Source organism: Lacerta agilis, chromosome 4, assembly GCF_009819535.1.
Source record: "Lacerta agilis isolate rLacAgi1 chromosome 4, rLacAgi1.pri, whole genome shotgun sequence".
In the NCBI taxonomy this organism is placed as follows: Eukaryota; Metazoa; Chordata; class Lepidosauria; order Squamata; family Lacertidae; genus Lacerta; species Lacerta agilis.
The window spans coordinates 70,114,109-70,136,259 of NC_046315.1; the positions used below are offsets into that span (position 1 = coordinate 70,114,109).

At 45.0% G+C, this 22,151-nt stretch overlaps 1 protein-coding gene across 1 annotated transcript; it reads right to left on the reverse strand.

Annotated features, from left to right (window-relative positions):
- Positions 1 to 1,584: 1,584 nt before the first annotated feature.
- CHST7 (carbohydrate sulfotransferase 7) lies at positions 1,585 to 15,481 on the reverse strand. The gene is made up of 2 exons (XM_033147507.1): positions 13,927 to 15,481; positions 1,585 to 1,882 (listed from the first exon to the last, which is right to left on the reverse strand). The coding sequence occupies exons 1-2, from the start codon at positions 15,425 to 15,427 to the stop codon at positions 1,878 to 1,880; spliced, it is 1,506 nt and encodes a 501-aa protein (XP_033003398.1). The 5' UTR covers positions 15,428 to 15,481; the 3' UTR covers positions 1,585 to 1,877.
- Between the last annotated feature and the right edge of the window lie 6,670 nt (positions 15,482 to 22,151).

The following is a 22,151-nucleotide window of genomic DNA, read 5'->3' on the forward strand; positions in this document are numbered from 1 at the left end:
GCAGGGGGTTGGACTAGACAGAGGGCCCTTGTGGTCTCTTCCAGCTCTACAATTCTTTTGTTCTTCTCCCATAACAAAGGTATATATTGCTCTGTTAAAAGGTTGCTAGTTACCACTGTTTTTAAGCAGTGTTGTGAATAAAGTGAAAAGGCTAGTCATGAGGTTGTAGGGCTCAGATGCCATACATCTACTGCGGCCTGGTCCTGACTTTAAATCTGTTTTGCACAAGTTGGCTCAAAACACTTCTACAATGAAGCTGGGGGAAGTGAGAAAAGATGCCCATTTCTACGCCTCAGTATTAAAAACTACTTTTTGCACCTTACAACCCCAAACCAAGGTCCTTGGCAAGAACGGTACAGGCAGAGAGGCCAAGTCAGTATACTGCAAACTAACCTTCTGAAGAAAGCTGTACTTAATATTCTGAGCAGCATACCTGTGTTTGCACAAATCAAGCACTAAATATATGCTTCAAACAAAAAGGTCTGTCAATATTTGATTAGAATGTTGGTCCTCTAACTTGAAAGTCTATTTATAAAGTTCACTTATGGGTCAGTTCCAACACAATCTACATCTCTCATCTCAAATTACTGTAGTAATAGCATTCTTTCATAGGCACGCAGCCTAGTAACAATCACCACAATGTTTCAGTTCCTACCACCCAAAGTTCCTCTAACGTTTCTTGAAGTTAAACATAAGCATGTCGGGAAATATTGTGTGTTTTGGCAGTTCGATCACAGCCTAACATTTTGTTCTCAAAATAAATTAAGTTCCTGTATCTTATATATGAGATACAGCATGAGTTTGGCCAAACTGCAGGAGGCAGTGGAGGATAGGCGTGCCTGGCGTGCTCTGGTCCATGGGGTCACGAAGAGTCGGACACGACTGAATGACAACAATCTTACATATAGCCTGTATGAAGCAATGCATGTGTGTATAAGTTCTTCAGATCATTGGCAATCTTCACTTCCTGGGTGACCAGCCCCATGTTTTATGTTAAACCTTTTTAACGAAACGTGACAGTCAAATAAAAAGAGCACGAAAGTCAGAAAAAAGGAGTGGTAGATACATTGGCCTCCACACCTGAATAGGTTGAAAGCTACTACCTTATTTCAACAGTCTACCGTATACCTTCTCTAGGCAGGACTCCTGAGTGTCAACCTCAGTCTAGAACAGGGTTTCTTGGGTCTCCAGCTGTTTTTGGACTACAATTCCCATCATCCCTGACCACTGGTCCTGCAAGCTAGGGATGATGGGAGCTGTATTCTAACAACAACTGAAGACCCAAGTTGGGTCTATATACCGTACTTGATTGGATTTAGGCTTACTCATCATGCTTGAAGTAGATCTAATGAAAGGTCTAAGTTAGTCACTCATGACAAACTTGTTACACTGATTTCAGAGGTTTGCTCTAATCATGAATAAACCTGGATCCAACCCACTGAGCTAAAGTTTTCCCTCTATGAAATGATCAAGACACTTAGGATTCTAAAAACAGTAACAGAGACCCTAAGCAAAACACCACTCGTTTGTATTTTAACTTCATGTGGTAAACAGTAGTCCAAGTACTGACAGTATTAAAAAAAAAAAAAAAGTCTCTCGGAGGAAACAGTAGCACTTACGATCAGCAACACACAGGCAGAAGGAAGAAAGAAGTTGAAGCGCTCCACAAACGGAGGGCTACAGTTATTCATATTGCACCATGTAACCTTCCGTATGGAGGTCCTCGTCACAATAACGTCCATTTCGTTAAAGCTAGCCAGTATTCATTCTGCCAGGCAGAACCTACAGTAGAAGCTGCATTTCACTGACGTTTCCAGTGTCTGTGGAATACACAGCTGCTCTTCCATGTCCTCTGTCATGGGGCAACCGCTGGCCAGTTAGCCTGTGGAGTTGAGAAAAAAACAACAACCCCAATACTTGGGTTAGAAGATAACTTCATCAACAAAGTGCATAAATTTTAAATAAACAGGTGCAAGCACATACCTACTCAGTTCCTTACATACCCCTGAGCCTAACCTGTATTACATCCCAGCAGGCAAATGGGTTTTCCATCATTAACCTACCAGGGCTAAATAACACCAGCAAAACTATTTATTTATTTATTTATTTATTTGGCTTAAGACAGGGGTAGGCAAGGTTTACCGGTCATGGGCCGGATCACTCCCACGGAGATTGTCTGTGAGCCGGAGTGGTGCAGTTTAGCGCAGCACGCAGGGGACTCGCCAAGTGGGTGGCTCGGTTCAGGGGCAGCTCATGGGACAGTAAAACGGTCTTCATGGGCTGCACGTTGCCGACTCCTGGCTTAAGACAACTGTGATGGCCTGGGATTCAGACTCAGATGATGAACCTGAGGGGTCCCAGCCTGCACAGGATTCCCCGACTCTAGAACCAGCTGAACCGGGGCTAGGGCTTGAGTCTGAAGGGTCCTCACCTGTGCTGGATCTTCAGGTATCTGCTGAGTCTGCTCTGGCTCCTGATAGGGGTGGAGGACCCATTGCCTGCAGGTGCTCCACTCCCAGCCTCGTCAGAGGAAGCTGAGGCAGCCCCTGGGTCCGGTAACCCGCCAGCCTCTCCTGAGCTGTGGAGGCTCAGGGCAGAGAGGCAAAGGGAACTAAGTTCTTGCAGGAGGAGTGCTCGCCTCCAGGCCAGAAGGAGAGGCGAGTCACCAGAGGATCGGGGCCGCCCTAAGCATCGGGGCAGATAAAAGCCAGCCAGCCCCAGCCCCAAGTTGTGTGAGCAACATAGCTGCTAACGCGTGTCTGTCTGTATCCTCACACCTGCTCCTGCCCTGTACCTTGCCCTGCTCCCTGCCTTGCTCCCCACCGGACTGACCCCCTGTTGGACTCCTGGACCTAGGACTGTAAATTCTACTTAGAGCAGAGCCAGTGAAATTAATGGACCCAAGTTGGTCATGGCCATTAAATTCAATGTGTGTATGCTGTATACTTAATCTACTTGTCAGTCCTTACAGTATATATGGTAGTTGCAGTCAGCTAAGAACCACTTATGAGATGCTATTGCTTGTCATGTATTGTCTCTAGAAGAGGGGCAGAAAACCTTGCCTCCACCCCTCGCAATTCCCTTGTGTGACAGTGGGGTTGTTCATGGGCTGCGTACCAGTGGCGGATGGGGTCAAACACCCACACACCTTGGCGTCCCCCTTGCTCTGCACTTAAGAAAAGGCAGAAGCTGGCCGTACAAGGAAAAAAATGTCTCCCTGTATCCCCCAACTCCCTTTGTGTCCTCACTGTGGGGTGGGAGGCACTGGGAGGTTATTTCTCAGTGCACAGAGAAGAAATGCAGTGGTAGTAGTTTGAAGGCATGGCGGAAGAGATTGTTATGAAACAGGAAGCGAGGTGGCTTAGGAAGAGTGATGGGGTGAGATTAAGAGGTCTAGTGGGCGGACTCAAAGCTCCCTACTGCTGCTTCAGTACAAGACTGGGTTTAGGTGAAATCACTCCCCAAAGCAGACAGCTATGATCAGATCATCAATATAACTTATCAAACAGTAATGCTCAACAAGAGAAACTATTATTTCCAATAATGATTTCCCCCCACACACCCTAGGTTTTGCCAGCTATTATCTTTTCTATTCTCACAAACTGTTTAGAATAAAGTTGTTTGCATTCTCATTGCAATATTAAAGAGCCCTGGGAAGGCTTAGATTAAAATTAATGGTAGGTCTGGATACCAAGCAGTTTGCCTGTTTGAAATCATACATATTTTCATGACCTCATGCTCGCCTATTTCCCACCACAACCACCGAGTTAAACAGAGCCTGAACAAACTTATCTTTTTTATCTGAGAAACCAGCATCAAGGCTAGTTCAGATAATGTAACACTTTTCTTAGACTTATGTTTCCTGAAAGATGATACTGCGAAAATAAGAATTGAGGAAGACTGAATTAAGCTGAGCAAACCCCGAAGACTTAAATATTAATTTTTATCAAAGATGTTTGATCCAAATGGAAGGTTATATGGAAGGAAACCATATTGGACAAAACACAGTTGATTCTTGTTTATGGTTAGTGAGGCACAATGGACTTCTTTAAATGAGTTGTTACAGATAAACCCTCCTCATTTTCTTTTGCCCCAGGTCATATACTATATTAAAGAGAGAAAGCTTTTAAAAATTCATGTTATGGCAGTCCATTTGGCTACTTTTCCACATTAATTTTGCACACTGTGCAGCTAGCTCTGGCAGCTTCCAGTAAGGAGTGAGTTTATCTAAGTTCTCCAAAAGCAGCAGAATCAGCATCAAGAATGCAGAGAGGAAAAAGAGAAGGGAAATAACCGTTTCCATAACTTTTCTTGTTGAGCTGCTGGGCCAGCCCTACCCTTGGGCAGCGTGAGAAACAGAGGAAGCTGCTTTATACTGAATCAGACCATCTGGCTCAGCATTGCCTGCACTGACTGTCAGCAGCTCTCCAGGGCTTCAGGCTAGGAATGTCTCCCAGCCCTACCTGAAAATACCAGGCATTGAACCTGGGGCCTTCTGCATGCCAGGCAGATGTTCTGGCACTGAGGTATGACCCTTTGCTCTATCTCAGGCAGTCGATTCTAGAGGGCAATGGCCAGCAGCCTCCCTGGCCATTCCTTTCCATTGGAGGTCAGAGCCACACAGCCTGTCTAATTTTAAAGATACAATATACCCGTAAGCAGCAGCAGCAGCAGCAGCAGCAGCAGCAGCAATGGTTAGCATCTTGACATCAGACTGAGCAGGCAGACGGGGTCCTCTGGTCGCAGTCTTCCCCACTGCAGTGAAATGCACTGAACTCCTGTTTGCATTATGGAAATGATTTCCAAATTTGCATTTCTGCCCATATATATCAGTATATGCAAATTCGTGCCAAGCTGTATCATCTCTCGTCCTCTATGTTTGGTGATGTGTAACCTGTGATCTTAAAGGGAGGATGTAAATAAATTTAAGAACCAAGCAAGGCACTGTGGGACCAATGCAGCTCTGTGCTCTTGCTGAAGAGGGATGATGAAGCCTATATTGCACACCCCCGTGGAAAATAACCAGCTTAGATATCTGCTTGGTATGAAATGCTTATTGGCGGAAGATAGCCCTCTGATTGTACATGTAAATTGTGTATTTTTATTCCGTGCACAGAAGCCCAAAGGAATGGACAATTTATTTTCAGCTAGAAAACGGATGAAATGTATGCTCAGCCTCACTCAGTCTTGCTGGGGGGACTGGGTGAATATAGGTCACTGTCAGAGCTTAACACTTCAGTGGTTTCCTGGTGCTAAATACCTTGCTAGACACTCTTAACAGTATGAGGTTAATCAGGCTGACCTGTTGTGAAACCAGGGGCACAAGACACAGCTTGAAATTTCTTTCAGACACACCAAACCAGCCAAGGAATTATCCAAAGCACACATACATTTATATGACAGGGGAAAGGTAAACATTAACGTTTGAGCACTCTGGTAATATAAGTAAGGATTTTAAGTTTTTTGGGTTTTTTCTTTTTGGTGGTTTCAAGGTGGATATAGCTTTATACTTTTTTTGCTCCGGTGGCACTGATTCTCACCTCCTACAAACAAACACCCTTTCACTATCACCTGTTCTGTCTTTATCTGGAAGCTGATTGTATGAAAAACCAGAATTTAAACCACCATGCATTGAAGTAAATCTGATTAATTCATTTTATTTTGCTCATCATATGTTTGGTGATTTGAGAGCCTATCGCACAATCACACAAGCCTACATTTAAGTTGTGTGGGGATTACTTTCAGGTAAATGGGTATAGGGTTGCAGTTTTAAGTTTTACAATCCTAATTCCACCTACCTGCCAGCAAGCCCTATTGAATTCAATAGGAAATTCAATAGGAATTTCTGAGTAGGCCAGGGGTGCCCAAACTTTTTTCAAAGAGGGCCAGATTTGATGACGTGAACATGCGTGAGGGCCGACAACAGTTGTTGAGCTTTTTAAAGGATTTTTTAGGATTTTTTTTTTAAAATTTTACCCCAAAGTTTTTGAGCTTTTTAAAGGATTTTACCCCAGGACATACACTGCCACGGGGTCCAGATTAAATTGAGCGGCCCCCAGAATGGACTTTGGACATGCCTGGAGTAGTCCTAGTTAGGACTGTGCTGTAAGGCATTTTGCACTCTGTGCTTAAGCTAATTCCACAATAATCAAGTGGCTGTAAATTTGTGCTGCAGGGCTGGAAGGCATTGATCCGCTCCAATGGTTTGCAATAAGGAAAGCACTTTCTTCCCATTAGCTTTCCTTTCCACAAAGCCAATGCCTAATGTGTTAGCATTTTCATCCCTCCCTTTCTGTCAATCTCCTGACTCAGTGAAGGGGGGAGGAGCTTACTTGATAACTGTTATTCCTAACTGTCAGTTCTGAGGAGAGTATTCTGAGGTAAAATGTGTTCTCATCTCTGCTAGGTGACTGAAACTTACACAGTCTGTATAGTCTGTGTGTGTGTGTGTGTGTGTGTGTGTGTGTGTGTGTGTATAATGTTTAGCTTATAAAATAAAAGGATTACTTCAAAACCTCTGGAGCTGAACTTCATCTGTTTATTGGTGCTCACAGCTAGCAGTTGTGAGTCCGGATATATGGATTAATCCATCATAATGAACACATCTGCCTAGCAAATTCTAAAGTGGGACAATTAAAAATTGAAAGCAGAGGTAAGAGAGCCTACCATGCTTCCTGACTGTTGCACTGTGAGCAGGCAGACTCTTGGTCATTTATACCGCACCTTTCCCCCCCTCAGAGTTCAAGATGGCATAGCTATTCCCACCCACCCCCTCCTTTCCACACAATCCTGAGAGGCAATGACTGGCTGAGAGGAGATTTGAACCCTGATCTCCCAGGTCCTAGTCTGACCACCCAACCCAACTCTGCTCTCTTAAGTCTTTCTCCGCTGAGCTGCTAAGTAAAAGGGAAGGTCTAGGAATGCTCTTTGCCTCTTTACTTACACTGTTTAAGATTGGTAAATTTGTGTGCAAGGTGGTTAAGATTTTGCTCTTATTAGATGCAAGCCACCAGGAGTTTAATTATTTTTCCCTGTGTGTATGTTTGTGTTGGATAAAGGATTTCCTCCTCCTCCTCCTCCATCCAGCTCAGTTACACCTAGTTAAACCCTTTAAAGGCAAAGGATTTGCATGAGTGTCAAGGGGCACAAGCTGACCCACATTAATGCCTGAAGAGGATATAGCCTAGTTGGACTAATCTGTCATCATTCTTAAGTTCTGCAGCACTGACAGCTACTGCAGTAGAGCAGCAGGGAGAGGAGTTTATCTATAAAAGACTAACAGGGACCACCCTGCAAACCTTAAAGCACTTTCAAGTCTCATTTATTTCATTAGTAGAGGTTTAAGCATGAGCCTACATAATATTCATTTTTTTTAATGTCATTGATAACTACCATCAAGTGAAGTAGCCTATGGGCAGTAGCCAAATGGCTTAAGGTGATATATGGGAAATATCATTACATCGTCAAGTAAAAAGCATGAGCAGTATTGGAAATGTTAAGAACACTCATTACTTTAAGGAGTGGAGAATGGCACTACATTACAGTGACTATAGGACTTAATGGAAAGAATATTAATGGACATTAAGGAATCAACCAATGGGAAAGACCTATTACCGTTATTACCACCCCACCCCACCCCAGTCTTTATAATTATGAGTATATGACTCTTTCAGAATAATGACTAGCAGTAGGTCACTTTCTCTGCATAAGTGCATGCTTGGGCACATCAAAAAGTGCATCCAATCAGTTCAATACAGTGACGTTGTTAGGGGGAGCATGCAGATTCAGATATACCGTACATCTATATGAAGGACATGCACAGAACTTTGCTTTCATATACAGACTAGGGCAAGCATTATCCTTTTAGAAATGCAGTGCCAAATTACAGCATCCTGTTTTGTTTACTGTTATGAAACGCACCAGCCACTTCTCAGGGTTTAATAAGTAATAAGACCGGCAAGACTGAACAGCTACATTAAGCTCAACCCTGGAAACAAAAAGCTACATTCAAACAGTAAGGATGTTTTCAGAACAGCCCTACAGATCTAAGGTGGTTATGTGAGTGAGCCCTGTCCAGGATGCAGTAACGTCGTCTGAAGTTGAACAGGAACGGATCTGTTTCTAGATTTTACCTCTCTGATTCAATCACCCTCATCCTGACATTACCATTTGCACAAGAGTAACAATGATAGGACTAAATCCACATATGAGAGGTGGGTGTGCTAATATGCTTTTGAGATTCTTTTCACACAGCTGCCTCACCTGTGTTTAAGATCTTTCATCATTGTTATCACAGCAATTACCTGAAGCAAAAATGTAGGAAGCAGCACATTCTGCTGACAGCTGCTGCTGCACCATCTCTCTATACGGGTCTGCCTTAAGAGGAGTAATATTTTATTTATCTTGCTTTCAGAAAGTTTTTCCTGGTGATTATTTCAGGACATTTGAGGCAATGGAAACATGTTGAGCCAAATTTCTGCCTAAGCAGCTAAATATGCCCGATTCTTGGCACTGATCTATAGTTTCAGGACTCAGGGGTGTTGATGCTTGTGTCCTGAATCCCACTTTATATGGCGCAATCCCCTTTGTCTCTCAACCCTTAAATACATGCTTTGTGGGTCACGCCCCTGGGATTTTATGGTTTTCCTGCAGCTGTTCTTAAAACTGCACTTCCCACTCTTGCAAAGGGACTGCTTTTGCTTAAGCTCTGAGGTCATTAGAAGTTCTAGCTGCAAATGTATTCTTAGCCCCTCACATCACAGTAGGCCACCTCCCAATAGTCTCTTGGCACCACACCACCACCATTCTGGGTACTTCCCAAAAAACGAAACAAAAGGAGTTTGCTCTCTAAACAATGCATACTGCAAATAAACAAAAAAATCTTGATGGCAAAATGCCCTTATGTGGAAAAACTGGGACCATTCATTTGTTGTTAGCAAATGAAGAAATTGAGTTTCTCGGGGGGGGGGGGTTAATGCCAATGTAGAGGCCGCATGTGAAACATTCTACGTTTATGGGTGTTTTGTATTTTAATTAAAACAGAAACCTAGGAAATCCCAAGGCAGGAACATAGTTGGTTTGGACATAGCTGTATTGTGACAACCCTGCAAAGCTTTCTCTTTTCTCAGAGCCCCAAAATTATCACTTGAATGATTTACAGTGCATTTATTGTTTCAAGCATGTAAATAGGGCCCTTTCAGCTACTTGCCATAATCCCTCTTCAGTAATTGCTTCTCTCTCCCTCACCCCCCCCCAAAAAAGCTCCTTAATGTGCTTTGCATAATTGCCACTTTATACACCAGCTTCTCATTATTATTTTGTAAAAATCTTCCTTCTGGAAAAAAGTGGCTATCACTAATACCCAATCGTTCTAGATATATTATATGCTTGCCTTGCAGGAAACACATTGAAAGAATGAGGTCCAAAATATAATTATACTACACAAGAAAGCAAAGGGAAGTTTCCCACTATGAATGGCAACTCCCATCTTTCAAGCATAGCCTTTTGCATTACATAAATGGCTGCGGGTGATATATACAACTTGTCTGGCCACCAGTGCAATGAAATAAATAAATGTCTTCTTGCTGCCATACCACGGCAAACACAGATGCCTTCTTTGGAGGAACTTCAGTTACACACCAGTGTTTTCAGAAAGCGTGACTCTGTAGCAGGATCAGATTAAAGTGAAGGAAGGAAGGAAGCCAGAATGCTACCAAACATCTATATGCAAGTGTTCAAGCAGATGTTGCCTGAAGGGCAAAATTCTCCTCCTCCTCCTCATCCTCCCACTCTGGTAGTAGCTAGAAGAGCTTTGTATGAGGGAGAACAGAAGCAGCTTCAAATATAAGTTATAACGATTTATAAGATGGAAAGATACTGCCCTGTTTTTCTCAAATTATACCAAAGTGAAAAATAATAGGCATGTTTCTATCCTTCTTAATGTTTCTACTATCTGTCTAAGTGAGGGCCAGGGGGGACCTCCAGCTGTTGTTAAGACTCTTGTACCTGGCATGCCAGATGCTGTTGGACTTTAATTTATTAATGAAAAGCCTCATCAGATCCTGCCAGCAAGGGCAATGTTCAGGTTTTATTGTGGGAGCTGTCATCCGAACAACATCTGGGGAAACACAGATTCCTCACCCACAATGCCTGCATTTGTGACGAGGATGACCATCTATCTATCTATCTATCTATCTATCTATCTATCTATTTATCTATCTATCTATGTCTGTCAATTAACTGTAGGATTTTTAGTTCATCTTATGAGATGCTCTTCAGCTGTGTTTGATTTTAGCCTAAATTGACTAAGGCTGCAATCCTATACACACACCTTCCTGGGAATCAAGTGACACTCAATTTGATGAGGTCTTTCTTCCTGAGTAGATGTTGATCGAGAATTGCACTGTGAAAGTTGCAGCCCCTAACTGCAATCCTGCCTCAGTACACCAGCACGGAGACAAACTCCACAGAGATCAAGAGATGAGTGAGCTGACCCTTTGTGTGTTTAATCACCAAGCCCCACTGAGTTCAATGTGGCTCACTTCTATGTGCGCATGTAACTGCAGATTTCCAAATAAGCATGCGCAGAATTCGATTGTCAAATGTCATAACTGGATCTACTGATGTTCTCTATAGTGTAACATACTATACCATAATAATAAAAAACTACAGTCAGGTTCCAAAGCTTCCTTCTACGATGGTGGCAATAGTGATTTCTCAGCTATCGTTCTCCCCAGCAATTTTAATGCATTGGCTGATTCTTGATCCGGGGTAATCCCTTATTTGAGGTTCATGGTCTGATTTCTATACCAAAGTAGTAGCTATATAAAATGGGTTTGTAACCTTAAATGCCCTCTGCAAGTTTATTAGAATGACCAAAACAAAAAAACAAAACAAAAAAACCTAGGGCTTCACCCAGAAAAACTGCATCAATTCAAATTTTACCCTGCAATAGTTACACAAATGGAAAAGCTTTCTCACCAAGCTTGCCAAGGTTAATTTGAAACTGTTAGGAAGCATTTGGATTTGTTTGCATGCCAGCCAGCGTTTAAAATCTGAGAGGATGTTGTTGTAGCAATAGGATGCAAATCTGTGCATCAGTCAGGAAGCTGGGGAAGTTAGCTCTTCCCCCTTGAGGGTCCACGGATCCCCTGAAAACAAGCCTATTCTGAAGGAAATGAATCATGGCCACCAGCTTCACTAATACTCTGTTTCTCAGTAGTCTTTACAATTCATGCAATATAACGTTACTCACATTTGTTTGTTTGTTTGTTTGTTTGTTTGTTTAACGGGGCTTATATACCACCCAATCACCAACATCTCTAAGTGGCTTACTTAAATATACATTGAAATATATGCTCTCTCTGACAAATGCATACTAGGTAAGACTCTATGAAACAAACAAAACTCCTACAATCTTTACTTTTCCAAAGAAACTAAGTTTTTTTCTATAAACAAAAAGCAAAAACATAAAAAACCCACAACTGTTTTATTAACAGCCAAGTTCCTTCCAAACCTCACTGTAACTAAATGTTAACTGAGGGTCTGAAACCAACATCTACACAAGCAAAAGTTTCCCTGTCCCTTATCTGACTGTTTCATAACCTACACAGTTTTATACTGTCTTTCGCTATACCACCTACACCAATGGGTAGAAAAAGTATCACAGGTGAAAACACCAGTTTCACATTACAAATGTCACCAGCAGCATAAATTTGTTTCCAAAAGGAACAAGTGGTTCAGTGTGAGCTTTACTGCTCATTTCAATAGGATCAGTATATCTGCCTTTTATAGACTTTTTCTTTACACTGTTTCTCTCCTACTCAGTTGCACCAACCAATCCAGCAGTATGGTCTTCAACCTTTTCAGAAACAGATACGCGTTAGTTTGCTTTTTGCTGTATTCTTCTCAAAACTTCAAAGTGTGATCTGCATTCCCCCCACCCCAAGAGAATTCAGCCTGCAATATGATGCATGCACACTTATGAGTCACATTGAAACCCATGGGACTTACTTCCCTGCGCAGCATGAACTAGTTTCAGACACTGCACTAATCAGTTATGGAGCTTTGGACACAAGCCCTTTCCCCTTAAAACAAACCTTTGATCTTTCTTCTCAAACCTCTGCCTTAACTATTAGACTGAGGAACATATTGTGCTCCTCCTAATCTTCTCATTTACTGTGCTCAGTCTGCAATCCTAATGATGAGTGTTTACTTCTAAGTGAACGTGCGTAAGGATTGGGGCGGCATGCCTGAGAGTTAAGGATATAATCCCAACTCCATTTACCTGGGAAATCTCAACTTTCTTCTGAGTAGGCATGGCTAGGATTGCCCGGTTAGTTCTGACACATATAAAGTATACAATAATGAACAGTCTCCCCCTTTGTGCAGGTGCAAAGTGCTTCCCCCTCACTAATTAATGCTGATTTGCGTATACAGTAATTCTGCCTGGATTACTGTAAAATGAATTATATGTGGGTCGGCTTTTAAAGACAGACTTGAAGCTTTGTTTACTACAGAATATAATTCTGGCAAGTGTATGTGAATCTTGAGTCACCACCGTCAATAGAGCTACATTAGTTTGCTTCCAAGCCCATTTCAAAGCCTGACTTTTAAAACCTTAAAAAGCTTGCGACCCAGGTAACTGAACCATCCTACCCATACCTTTAGCTCATCTCTCTCTCTCTCCTGCTCCCTCTCCCTCTCTATTCCATCTTTGTTGATGGCAAAGCAGCTGCAAACCAAAGAGAGAGGCAATGTTTTGCACACATCTGTGGAATTGCCTCAACAGGGAGGCTTGCCTGGTATCAGCACTGCTTTCTTTCAAGCATCAGGTAAAAAAAAACCCACCCTTTTCATTCTCAGGCTCTTAAACTCTATACGTACATTTTTAGATTTTGCTGGTGGCCATGTTTTATCTTCCAACTGTTTTGTTGTGTGTTTTTGTTGCTGTGACATTTTAATGGTGCTTTCATATCAGTTTTATTGAACGGTGGTATGGGAAATACTTTAAAGAAATACTGTAAAGCCAGTATGTTACAGAGCAGCAAATACAATGAATGGTGTACGCACACCCCTTGTCAGACAACTCTAGAGAACATAACATTGGCTGCTCCTGGAGAGACCACCTGTGATGAATGGCTGGTGCACAGCACTGTCCAATTAGCTCTCAGGTCAGGTGATTTGCCTTACAGCAAGTATCATTTCCTTGCAGCCTAAGGGGAACTGCGTTCAGTGGACTTAACTTCTGGTGCGAATGGAAAAAGAACAAGGCAGCTCACAAAAGGCAGAGATCCAGGGTGGCAGTGTGCATTTCATCCATTTTAAGAGTCTACCAATGCCAATCCTTTCAGACATTTAAGGCTGGACTCAGTGAACCTTACTGCAGGTAAAGAGGCCTGGATGTACACTACTATTACAGAGTTTTAACAGGAAATGAGATACAGTATTCTTGCACCTAGACAAATGTTTGGAGTGGCGCTGTTACTCCCTTTTCTGCAGAGTGGGATTAACCCTCTTCCTTAAGTGGATGGGACCAAATCCAGACACCAGCAATGAAAATCTGGACCACATAGGTCCCCCCTAGATCACACCCCCCTCTCCCCATGCCAGGAGTGCTAGCTTGGCCCTGGCACTGAAATTTGTGGGTGCCTGGCCCCTTCATGTGGTATTTTGTGGGTATTTTGTGGTATTTTGTGGGTGCTTGGGCACCCAGGGCCCCAGGGAGTTGGCACCTATGCCCCATGCCCAAACAGGGGCAGCTATCCTTTTCCCCCGGCAAATCTCCTGTGGCCATAATGCTTGCCTGCTAGAGAACCACAAACTCAAGTAGCAAACCGGGCTTCTGCCTGCCTCACTCTCTTCGCCCCTTAGGGAGAAAGATGCCCAACGGAGGGTCAAAGGGACCGGCGGTGGGTCGGACGCTACCTGGATGAGGAGGGCTTGAGCGCCCCCTGGAGGCCTCCTGCCGGTCGCCGTCCTCCTGGCCGCTGAGCGGGTAGGCGAGCAGGCGCATGGGCTCCCAGCAGGCCGCCTCCACCTCGCGCACCTGGTCCCGGCTGAGGCGCTCCCGCCAGGCGTGGATGGCTTCGCGCGCGTCGCGGGCGGAGATGAGGAACGGGCGCTCGGAGGAGTAGGCGGCCCCGCGCGTCATGTTGAGCACGAAGTCCTCGAGCGCGGGCGGCGACGGCAGGTCGGCGAAGCTCAGCAGTCGGCGCAGCTGGGCGCGCGGCTCCAGCACCAGGTCCTCGTAGCGCAGCTGCGTGTAGCGCGCGCGCAGCCAAGCCGGCGCGCGGCGGGAGAAGAGCAGGTCGCGCAGCCAGGCCTGGCAGATCACCTCGAGGGCGCCGCCCAGGAAGAAGTCCGCGCGGTGCTGCTGGCGAGAGTGGACCCCGGCGAGAGCCGCGGCGCCAGCGAAGGGGGGCAGCAGAGGGTGCCGGCGGGGGGGCCCCCGGGGCTCGGCGGCGCGGTGGCGGCTCCGCAGCACCTGGATGCTCTCCCGCAGCAGCGCCTGCTTGGCCTTGAGGCGCGAGTTGTGGACGGCTCGTGGGTCGCGGAAGAGCTGCACCACGCGCAGGTCCAGCTCCGGGTCGCGCAGCAGCGGCAGCAGCGCGCCCAGCTCCAGCAGCCTCACGTCCTTGATCACCATCACGGGGTACTTTCGGCACTCGGCCTCCAAGTCGCTCAGCGCCCGCGGAGGGCAGCTGCGCTCGCAAGCGGCGCCGTCGACCAGGCCCACGTCGGAGCGGGCCCTGGGCGCCGCGGGGCACAGCGGCGCAGAGCAGATCACCTTGTTGGTCTTCCAGCCGAAGATGCTGGCCGTGCTGAGGTTGACGCCGCCGCCGCCGCCGGGCTTCCCGCCGCCGGCCAACAAGGGCGCCAGCGGGTCTCGAGGCCCCGGGGGCGCGGCGTAAAGGCGCAGTACCGAGAAGTCGCATCGGAAGAGCGAGCGCACCATGTCTCGCAGCGCGCCCTGCAGGCTCAGCGCGTCTCCTGGGTACAGCGCCTGCCACATGTGCCACATGGGCTCGTACAGGTAGAAGACGTCCGGGTGCTGGTTGAACAGCTCGCCCAGGAACGACGAGCCCGTGCGCCAAGTGGCATGCAAGTAGATGTGCCGCTTCCCGCCCGCCCGGCTCCCCGGGCCGGCTTCGTCGGAGTTCTCAGACTCGTTCTTCTTCGCTCCGGCTTCTCCTGGTGGTGGCGGCGGCGGCTGCTGCCCTTCCCACGCCCAGTCCCCGAGCGCCTCCTCGAGGTCGGGGCAGCGGTGGGGCGGCGGCGGCGGCTGCTCCTTTCCCGCGCGCCCCCTCCTGGCGCCGTAGTCCAGCATGTAAGACACCAGCAGCAGGAGCAGCAGCGTGTAGAGCGCCAAGCCGAGCGCGAAGCCGCGGTGCTCCCAGCGCCACCTCCAGCGCCGCCGGCTCTTCATAGCGTTCTCCGGCCACGCCTGAGGGGAACTACCCAGGGTGGTGCCTTTGCCGCCGCCGCCGCTTGCTGCTGAGGCGGGACTCGAGCGAGGAGGCTGCTGCCTGTTTTAAAAACAGCCACAAACTTGGAGAGGCGGAGGAAAGCGAAGGAGGCGGCGGCCCAGAAACACGCCCACACGCCGGCGAGTGTGAAGAGAAAGCGGCAGCCCGACTTGCTTTCAAGTCGATGTCGCCGCCGCCGCCGCCGCCCTCTGAGCCCAGACTGATGGGGTCGGTCTGGAAGCGGGTCGGTGCCCAAACACTCTTCCTCCTGCGCGCATGTGCGCTTTTGCTCCCGAGAACCTGAAGGCTGCTAAGCCTGCGCGCTTCCAGCAAACTTGATCCTAGAAAAAGGCGCGCAGGGTCGGGGTGAGTGTTGACACTACCTGAGGACTCAGCCGTCGCGGTACTTCTGCAGTGGAAAGCAGCAGGAGCGAGTTTGACATTTTGTAGGCACGTTTTCCCTTTATGATTCCATTATATGGAATTTCCATATGCCCATTCAAAACAAAACAAAACAGAAAAAGGAGGGAAGTTCCTAGAGTACCCCTGAAGAGAATGGTTGCCATTCTCCTCCCATGTTGTGCTTATTCATTCATTCAACCTCCATTCATTCCTCCCCATAAGGAATGCTCAATGCAGATTCCATTGTTTTAAAAACAATATAAAATTAGCCTACCATAAAATCATAACAGGTAAGAGCCAGTGGTTGTGTGTGTGCTGTCGAGACCCAGGTTCAAAGCACTGGTTGGCGATGTGCCTTTGGGCTCCTCACACTCTCTGAAGGTGACCTACCTTGTATGGACAGGAATTTGCTGTGGCACAGTGCCAAGGAGGGCCTAAAAATGCAGGATACTCTTGTGATCTACACTCACATATATACATCCCAAAGAACAACAACACCCTGGTCCAATGAGATGTTTCCCTTGCAGTGTTCTGCTGACCAGGAATACCTCTGTCTTGTCTGGATTAAGTTTCAGTTTGTTTGGTCACATTTATCCTATTACTTGCTCTAATCTGTTCAAAACCTCCAGTGTCCCTAGTTTGAGATGGAAATGTGTGTGTGTGTGTGTGTGTGAAAGAGAGAGAGAGAGAGAGAGATTGGGAGATGCACCTTGATGTCTGCATAGTGATGACAAAAACCTCAAAATCTCTGGGCAACTTCCACAACAGTTTCACGTGGCTGTTGAGAAGCATAGTTGACAATAGGAAAATGCTGAGAGAACTCCTCAAGGTGCTGGAGAACTCCTCAAGCAGGAGTTCTCCAGCAACTCCTACAGAAATCTGACCTGTAGGAAGGACTGGAACCACCATAAAACAGTACCTCCAATGCCACCAGTCTAAACCAGGGGTGGGCAGGAGATAGCTAGCGGGGTGATTTGAAGTAGATCAGCAAGAATTTATGGCTCCCAATTGTTTAATAATCGCAGCAACAAAATTACTCTTCCCTGACCTAAAATAAGCTGCTGAAACGAGGACAGCTCAGGGTAAGCATGAGTGGCCTTTTTATAAAGAATGATTGTGAGCTCCGTTGAGTTCTGAGACTCAGAACAAATTTATCTAGGCTCAGAATTCTTAATTCCTTAGTATGTGTCTTTTGCCCCAAGCCCTCTTAGTTGGTGGGTCTTGGAGTTATGATAGAACTAACACTAGATCTTAGCAGCCCAAAGCCTAGACCCAAACTTGGGTCTCCAGCTGTTTGGGACTACAACTCCCATCATCCCCAGCTAGCAGGACCAGTGGTCAGGGATCATGGGAACTGTAGTCCAAAAACAACTAGAAACCCAATTTTGGGAAACATTGCTCTAGACAATCCAGAAGAATACCATGGTCAGTGAGTGGTATTAAGTCTGCTGAGAAGTCCAGGAGAACTAAAAAGAATGTAAATTCATATTGCCCAATTCCCAGCATAAATTATCTACCAGGGCCTCTTAGGGCTCTGGCCATGTGCCAGTGCCAATTACTGGTAGTTGGAATAACGGGCACACACATCCATTAAATGCCTTGGGGAAGAGAATGCAGGTTCTCCCATATGTCAGCATACCGTAAGTCAGATCTAGTTATGTAATAACTAATAAGCACAGCAGTCGTTAATTTATCTGGAAAGCATTGCTTTCTAAAGCTTCAGCATTGAATGCGATAGAAATATGAATGTTTTTATTTTGGTATGGGTGAAAAACAGTTTTATATGTTTATTGTATTGCTTTGAGGTTGTGTGGGATGAAATCCTGGCCCTATTGAAATCTGTGGGAGTTTTTGGCAAGCACCCCTCAGTGTGAGCAGCGTGTAACAGTTTTACACATAGAAGTCTGTCTCTCTTTAAACGAGGAACAGATTTTATTCCCTTGGATTTGCCCCATTTGGATCTGCCTCATCCCAAGGGGTCAACCAAAAAGCTCACACATACCTAATAGCATCTTAAATTCCAGTTTTAAAGAAACCCAACAACTCTGGAGGTTCTTTGAACTGTTTTTCAGCCAATAAGACTATCAGAGGTACGAATGAAAAGAGTATGCACTGTTAACATCATACATTAATTCTGGCCTTTTTGTACAGCGAGTTTCTCCCATGCGTTGTGAATTCTCTCAAATAATAAGTATTTTGTGTGTGGAATATCATACTTATGTCATAGCCAGCAGGGTGGCCCTCCAGATGTTTTGGGACTACAACTCCCACCATCCCTAGCTAACAGGACCAGTGGTCAGGGATGATGGAAACTGTAGTCTCAAAACATCTGGAGGGCTGAGTTTGCCTATGCCTGGCTTATATGAGCATCTTGTATTTCGATTTTTGAGATCATATTGCTGGAGTGGGGGATGTTTTTCAGCATCAGTAACCTTCCAGGGCCACATGTCCATCAGTGATGGGCAGGGCCAGAGGCGAAAAGTGGGCATGGCCAGAGGCAAATGTGAGTGCGTAGCACCTAGTATAGCGGGGGGGGGGGTTGTCAACCTTTTGGGGTCTGTGGGACATGTTTCTAAACCAGAGAAACTGCCATAGGAACCACACATACCACAACCAAACACACAGTGCAACCGATTCTGTTGGCTAGAATAGAATGCTTCTTTCAATTCCTCATTTCAGCAGAGGGAAGGGGAGGAGAGACCCTTGGAGGCACAAGGGGAGGTCTCTGTGGGCTTGAGATCCCTGTAGTACAGTCTAATCTAATCCAATTAAGCCTGTGATCTCCTCCTCCGCTCTTATCTCAAGACTCTGACTAAATGCAGACTTTGTGGCCTTGGTATCAAGACAGTTTCCTCTCCTTTCACCATTTTGTTCACCAGCCAATCTGATGAAGGGTTTGGTGAATTCAAAAGCCTGGTCACTTCTTTTGTGACGTTTTGGCTGGTCCTAATAAAAAAAAATATTGGCCAGCTGTGGGTTTTGAAATTATAATGCATGAAAACCAAAACTGCAGAGCGGAGCTTTGAAATGAATTGTGCTTATGATCTTTCTCGGCAGTGACCTAGAAATAATTTCTCCTGACTTGCAGAGATGAAATGTTATGGACATCTTGTCCTTGTGAGTGGCAGGGCTGCAACTGCTAAAATTCCCAGGCTCTAAGAAATAAATGAATATATAACCACTGCCAAAGTCTAGACAAAATTGTTTTAGTTACTGGTAAACATCCATTTTTCTCCACGGTTGGTTCAGGAGAAATTAATTTTAATTTAATTTAATTTAATTTAATTAATTCTATGCATAAAATATTATGCATTTCAAAAATAATTCTGTTGACAGTGGAGTGTATCAAACAAAGTCATAGTCACAGTAGATGCACTGAAATTACCGGTAATTAACCCAAGTTAGGCCTGGGAATCTTTTCCATTAGGTTTACTGGGTTTACTCTGAGTAGGATTAGCATTTAATACAACCCATCACTATATATTATGAATAATGCAATGTTTCAGTAAATAGTTCTGCATCCATCTCAAAGGTAACAAAGTTTTCCCTGAAAGTGAATTTTATTTATTTTTTGCTGAATTACCCCAAATCTAACTTTTCAGCAGTCCCGTCTTTTTACTTGCTGTGCCTCTTAAGCACACAACCAAGAGTAGACATTTTCACCTTGACCCAAAGCAATGTACGTAAGTCACTTCGCCCTGGATGAGGGTCCAACAAACTACACAACTCAAAGGGGCTTGGGGTGTCTTGAACAACACCTGCCCAGGCTACATAGCAAACTTCTTCTGAAAGCATGAGGAATTTCAGAAGCAGCTTCTAATGCAGCCTATGGGCTTGCCATTCAAAAAGGGGGAAGCTGGAAAACACCAATTACAAGCATGTTAAATTTGCTTCAGTTACTAATACTTAAGAGGGCAGCTTCAAATGTCCCACTTGTCGTAAGTGAAGTATCAAATCTTACTTCCCTGGTTTTTTGTGGGGTTTTTTTTTTTTGGCAGACCTTCTGCTGCAAGGACAAGGTCATTATCTTCTTAAATCTGCTTTGGGTTTCTTTGCTCATTTCTTGACTGCATTCACAATCCCTTTCCGTCTTGAGTGCTACCAATGAGTACACAGAGAGTTTTTCATGCTTTCTTCCTCCACACAAACGACAAAGACACTTTCTACACAGAAACTTTGCCATTCTCTCTCTGCACGCTGCTAAGCTACTTAAATCCCACAAAAGTGAACTGTGGTACAGCAGCTGGCATCAAGAACCAAGGCTGGAGACAGCCAAGTTCCAATATCCACCAAGCGAGGGTACTCTTTGGGTGAGCTTGTGTCAATCCCTCCCTCTCAGCTTAACTGCCTCATTTATTTATTTAATATTAATATTAAGGTTTACACCCTGCCCTTCAGTTAGATTATTAGGCCACCTCAAAATAAAATATTACAATGAAATATTAAAACTGAAATTGGAAAACAGTAAATCCATAAAAGCTACATTTTTTTTTGAAAAAAATACAAACCAGAGTAACAGGGAAAGGGGGGGAAAGTTAAAACGCCTGGGAAAACAATAAGGTTGGGGAGAGCATTCTACATCCAGGATGCCAGCACTGGAGGGGGAAAAAATCCCTTTGCTGGGTACCTCAGGCTGGAGAAAATAGTGTCTGAGAACAACTCACAAGCAGGCGTATGTAGAGAAACTGGTCCTAAGCCATAGAGGTATCGCAGGGTAGTTGTGAGGATAAAAAGCACTGGGAGAAATATATATGCCTCCATTAATTCCTTCAAGGAACAACAGAATAAAAAGGGAAAAAATATTCAACACCACCCAACGAGGTCCTCAGCTCTCTCACTATTCCTTTTTTTTATTCTCTTTAATTCCTCTTGCAGTTCACTGTCCACTGTCCACTGGCCTTCTGAGCTGCTTGCCTCTAACCCCACCTCAATGCTTCTGGGAAACCTCTCATTGCCTGGTAGGAATTGTTCCTGGTAGGACTTGTTCTCTTTGCCTTGTAGTGCTAGTTTCTGGGGGCAGAATGACACGTCTGCTGCTGCAAGACACGTGCTGTTGACCCATATAAAGACTGACCTTGCAGAGTGTGGTGTGCAAATAAATAAAACACCCAGTTTATTAAATAAATAAATGAGCAAGCAAGCAAGCAGGGTCTTCTCTGATCCAGGCTCATATTGTGGTACTTCTATGCACTTCTATCACTCACAGTTGGCATTATGTAAAGCCTTGCTGGTTTAGACCAAAGGTCTAGCCAGTCCAGCATCCTGTTCTCACAGTGGCCGAGTCGATGCCTATGGGAAGCCCACAAGCAGGACTTTAATGCAACAGCAGCATTCTCCCAACTTACGATTCCCAGTAATTGGTATACAGAGACCCATTGCATCCAGTTGTGGAGGTAGAACATAGAGCCATCATAGCCTTTGATAGCTAGTAGACATTGATAGCCTTATCCTCTATGAATTTGTCCACACACACACACACACACACACACACCACAAGTAATAGTATCTTAATCTATTACTGTGGCTTTTTTAAATAAAAAAAATTCAATACTGCTGGTACTGAAAGTAGTGACCAAAACAAAGTACATCCTCACCAGATGTTTCCACCATCACCTACCCAAGGTCTTAATTCTCCTTATTTCTCTTCCTGGGCATTGAATGGCACACGAAGAAATCAGTTTTATCAGCAGGAACCATTCTTATCTATTCTCTTTCCTTCAATTGTCACAAACTGCTTCTGTTGAGTTATTATGGCAGCTCATTCAAAACAAACACTACAACTGTTAATCAAGCAAGCAGTTAAAACTGCAATCCTCAAATGATAGGTTGCTCACTCTGCAGAAGCTCCACACATAAGAGAAAGCATGGTAAGGTACAGTTTTTTGGGGGGGGGGGGAATTGCCTCTGTAATCTTCTATAATGTAACATCCCCTTCCTGCTCCCCCCAGCCAATGCATGTCAAATCTGTGTTTTATTTGACTTAAATTAGTGGAAATCTAATGTAGACAAAAGCTTTTTTGGCCTTAATTTGAGCCTGGATACAATATACAATTTGAGCCTGTCTACAATATAAACTTACATAGATTATATAGCTGCCATTACATTCCAGGATTTGTTGCCGATCTCCAGTGTGGATCTTATTATTCATTGTATTTTAAATGACCTTCCTCTCATTTGGGAGCTTAGAGCAGCATACAATTAAAATAAATTTTGGTTGTAAAATACATAATTAAAATACAGTCTGGTTATATATAAAAAATCTGGACACAGGTACTTCAGGAG

Excerpts from the sequence above, each read along its gene's own strand:
- CHST7 (XM_033147507.1), bottom strand. The coding sequence starts at position 15,427 with ATGAAGAGCCGGCGGCGCTGGAGGTGGCGCTGGGAGCACCGCGGCTTC.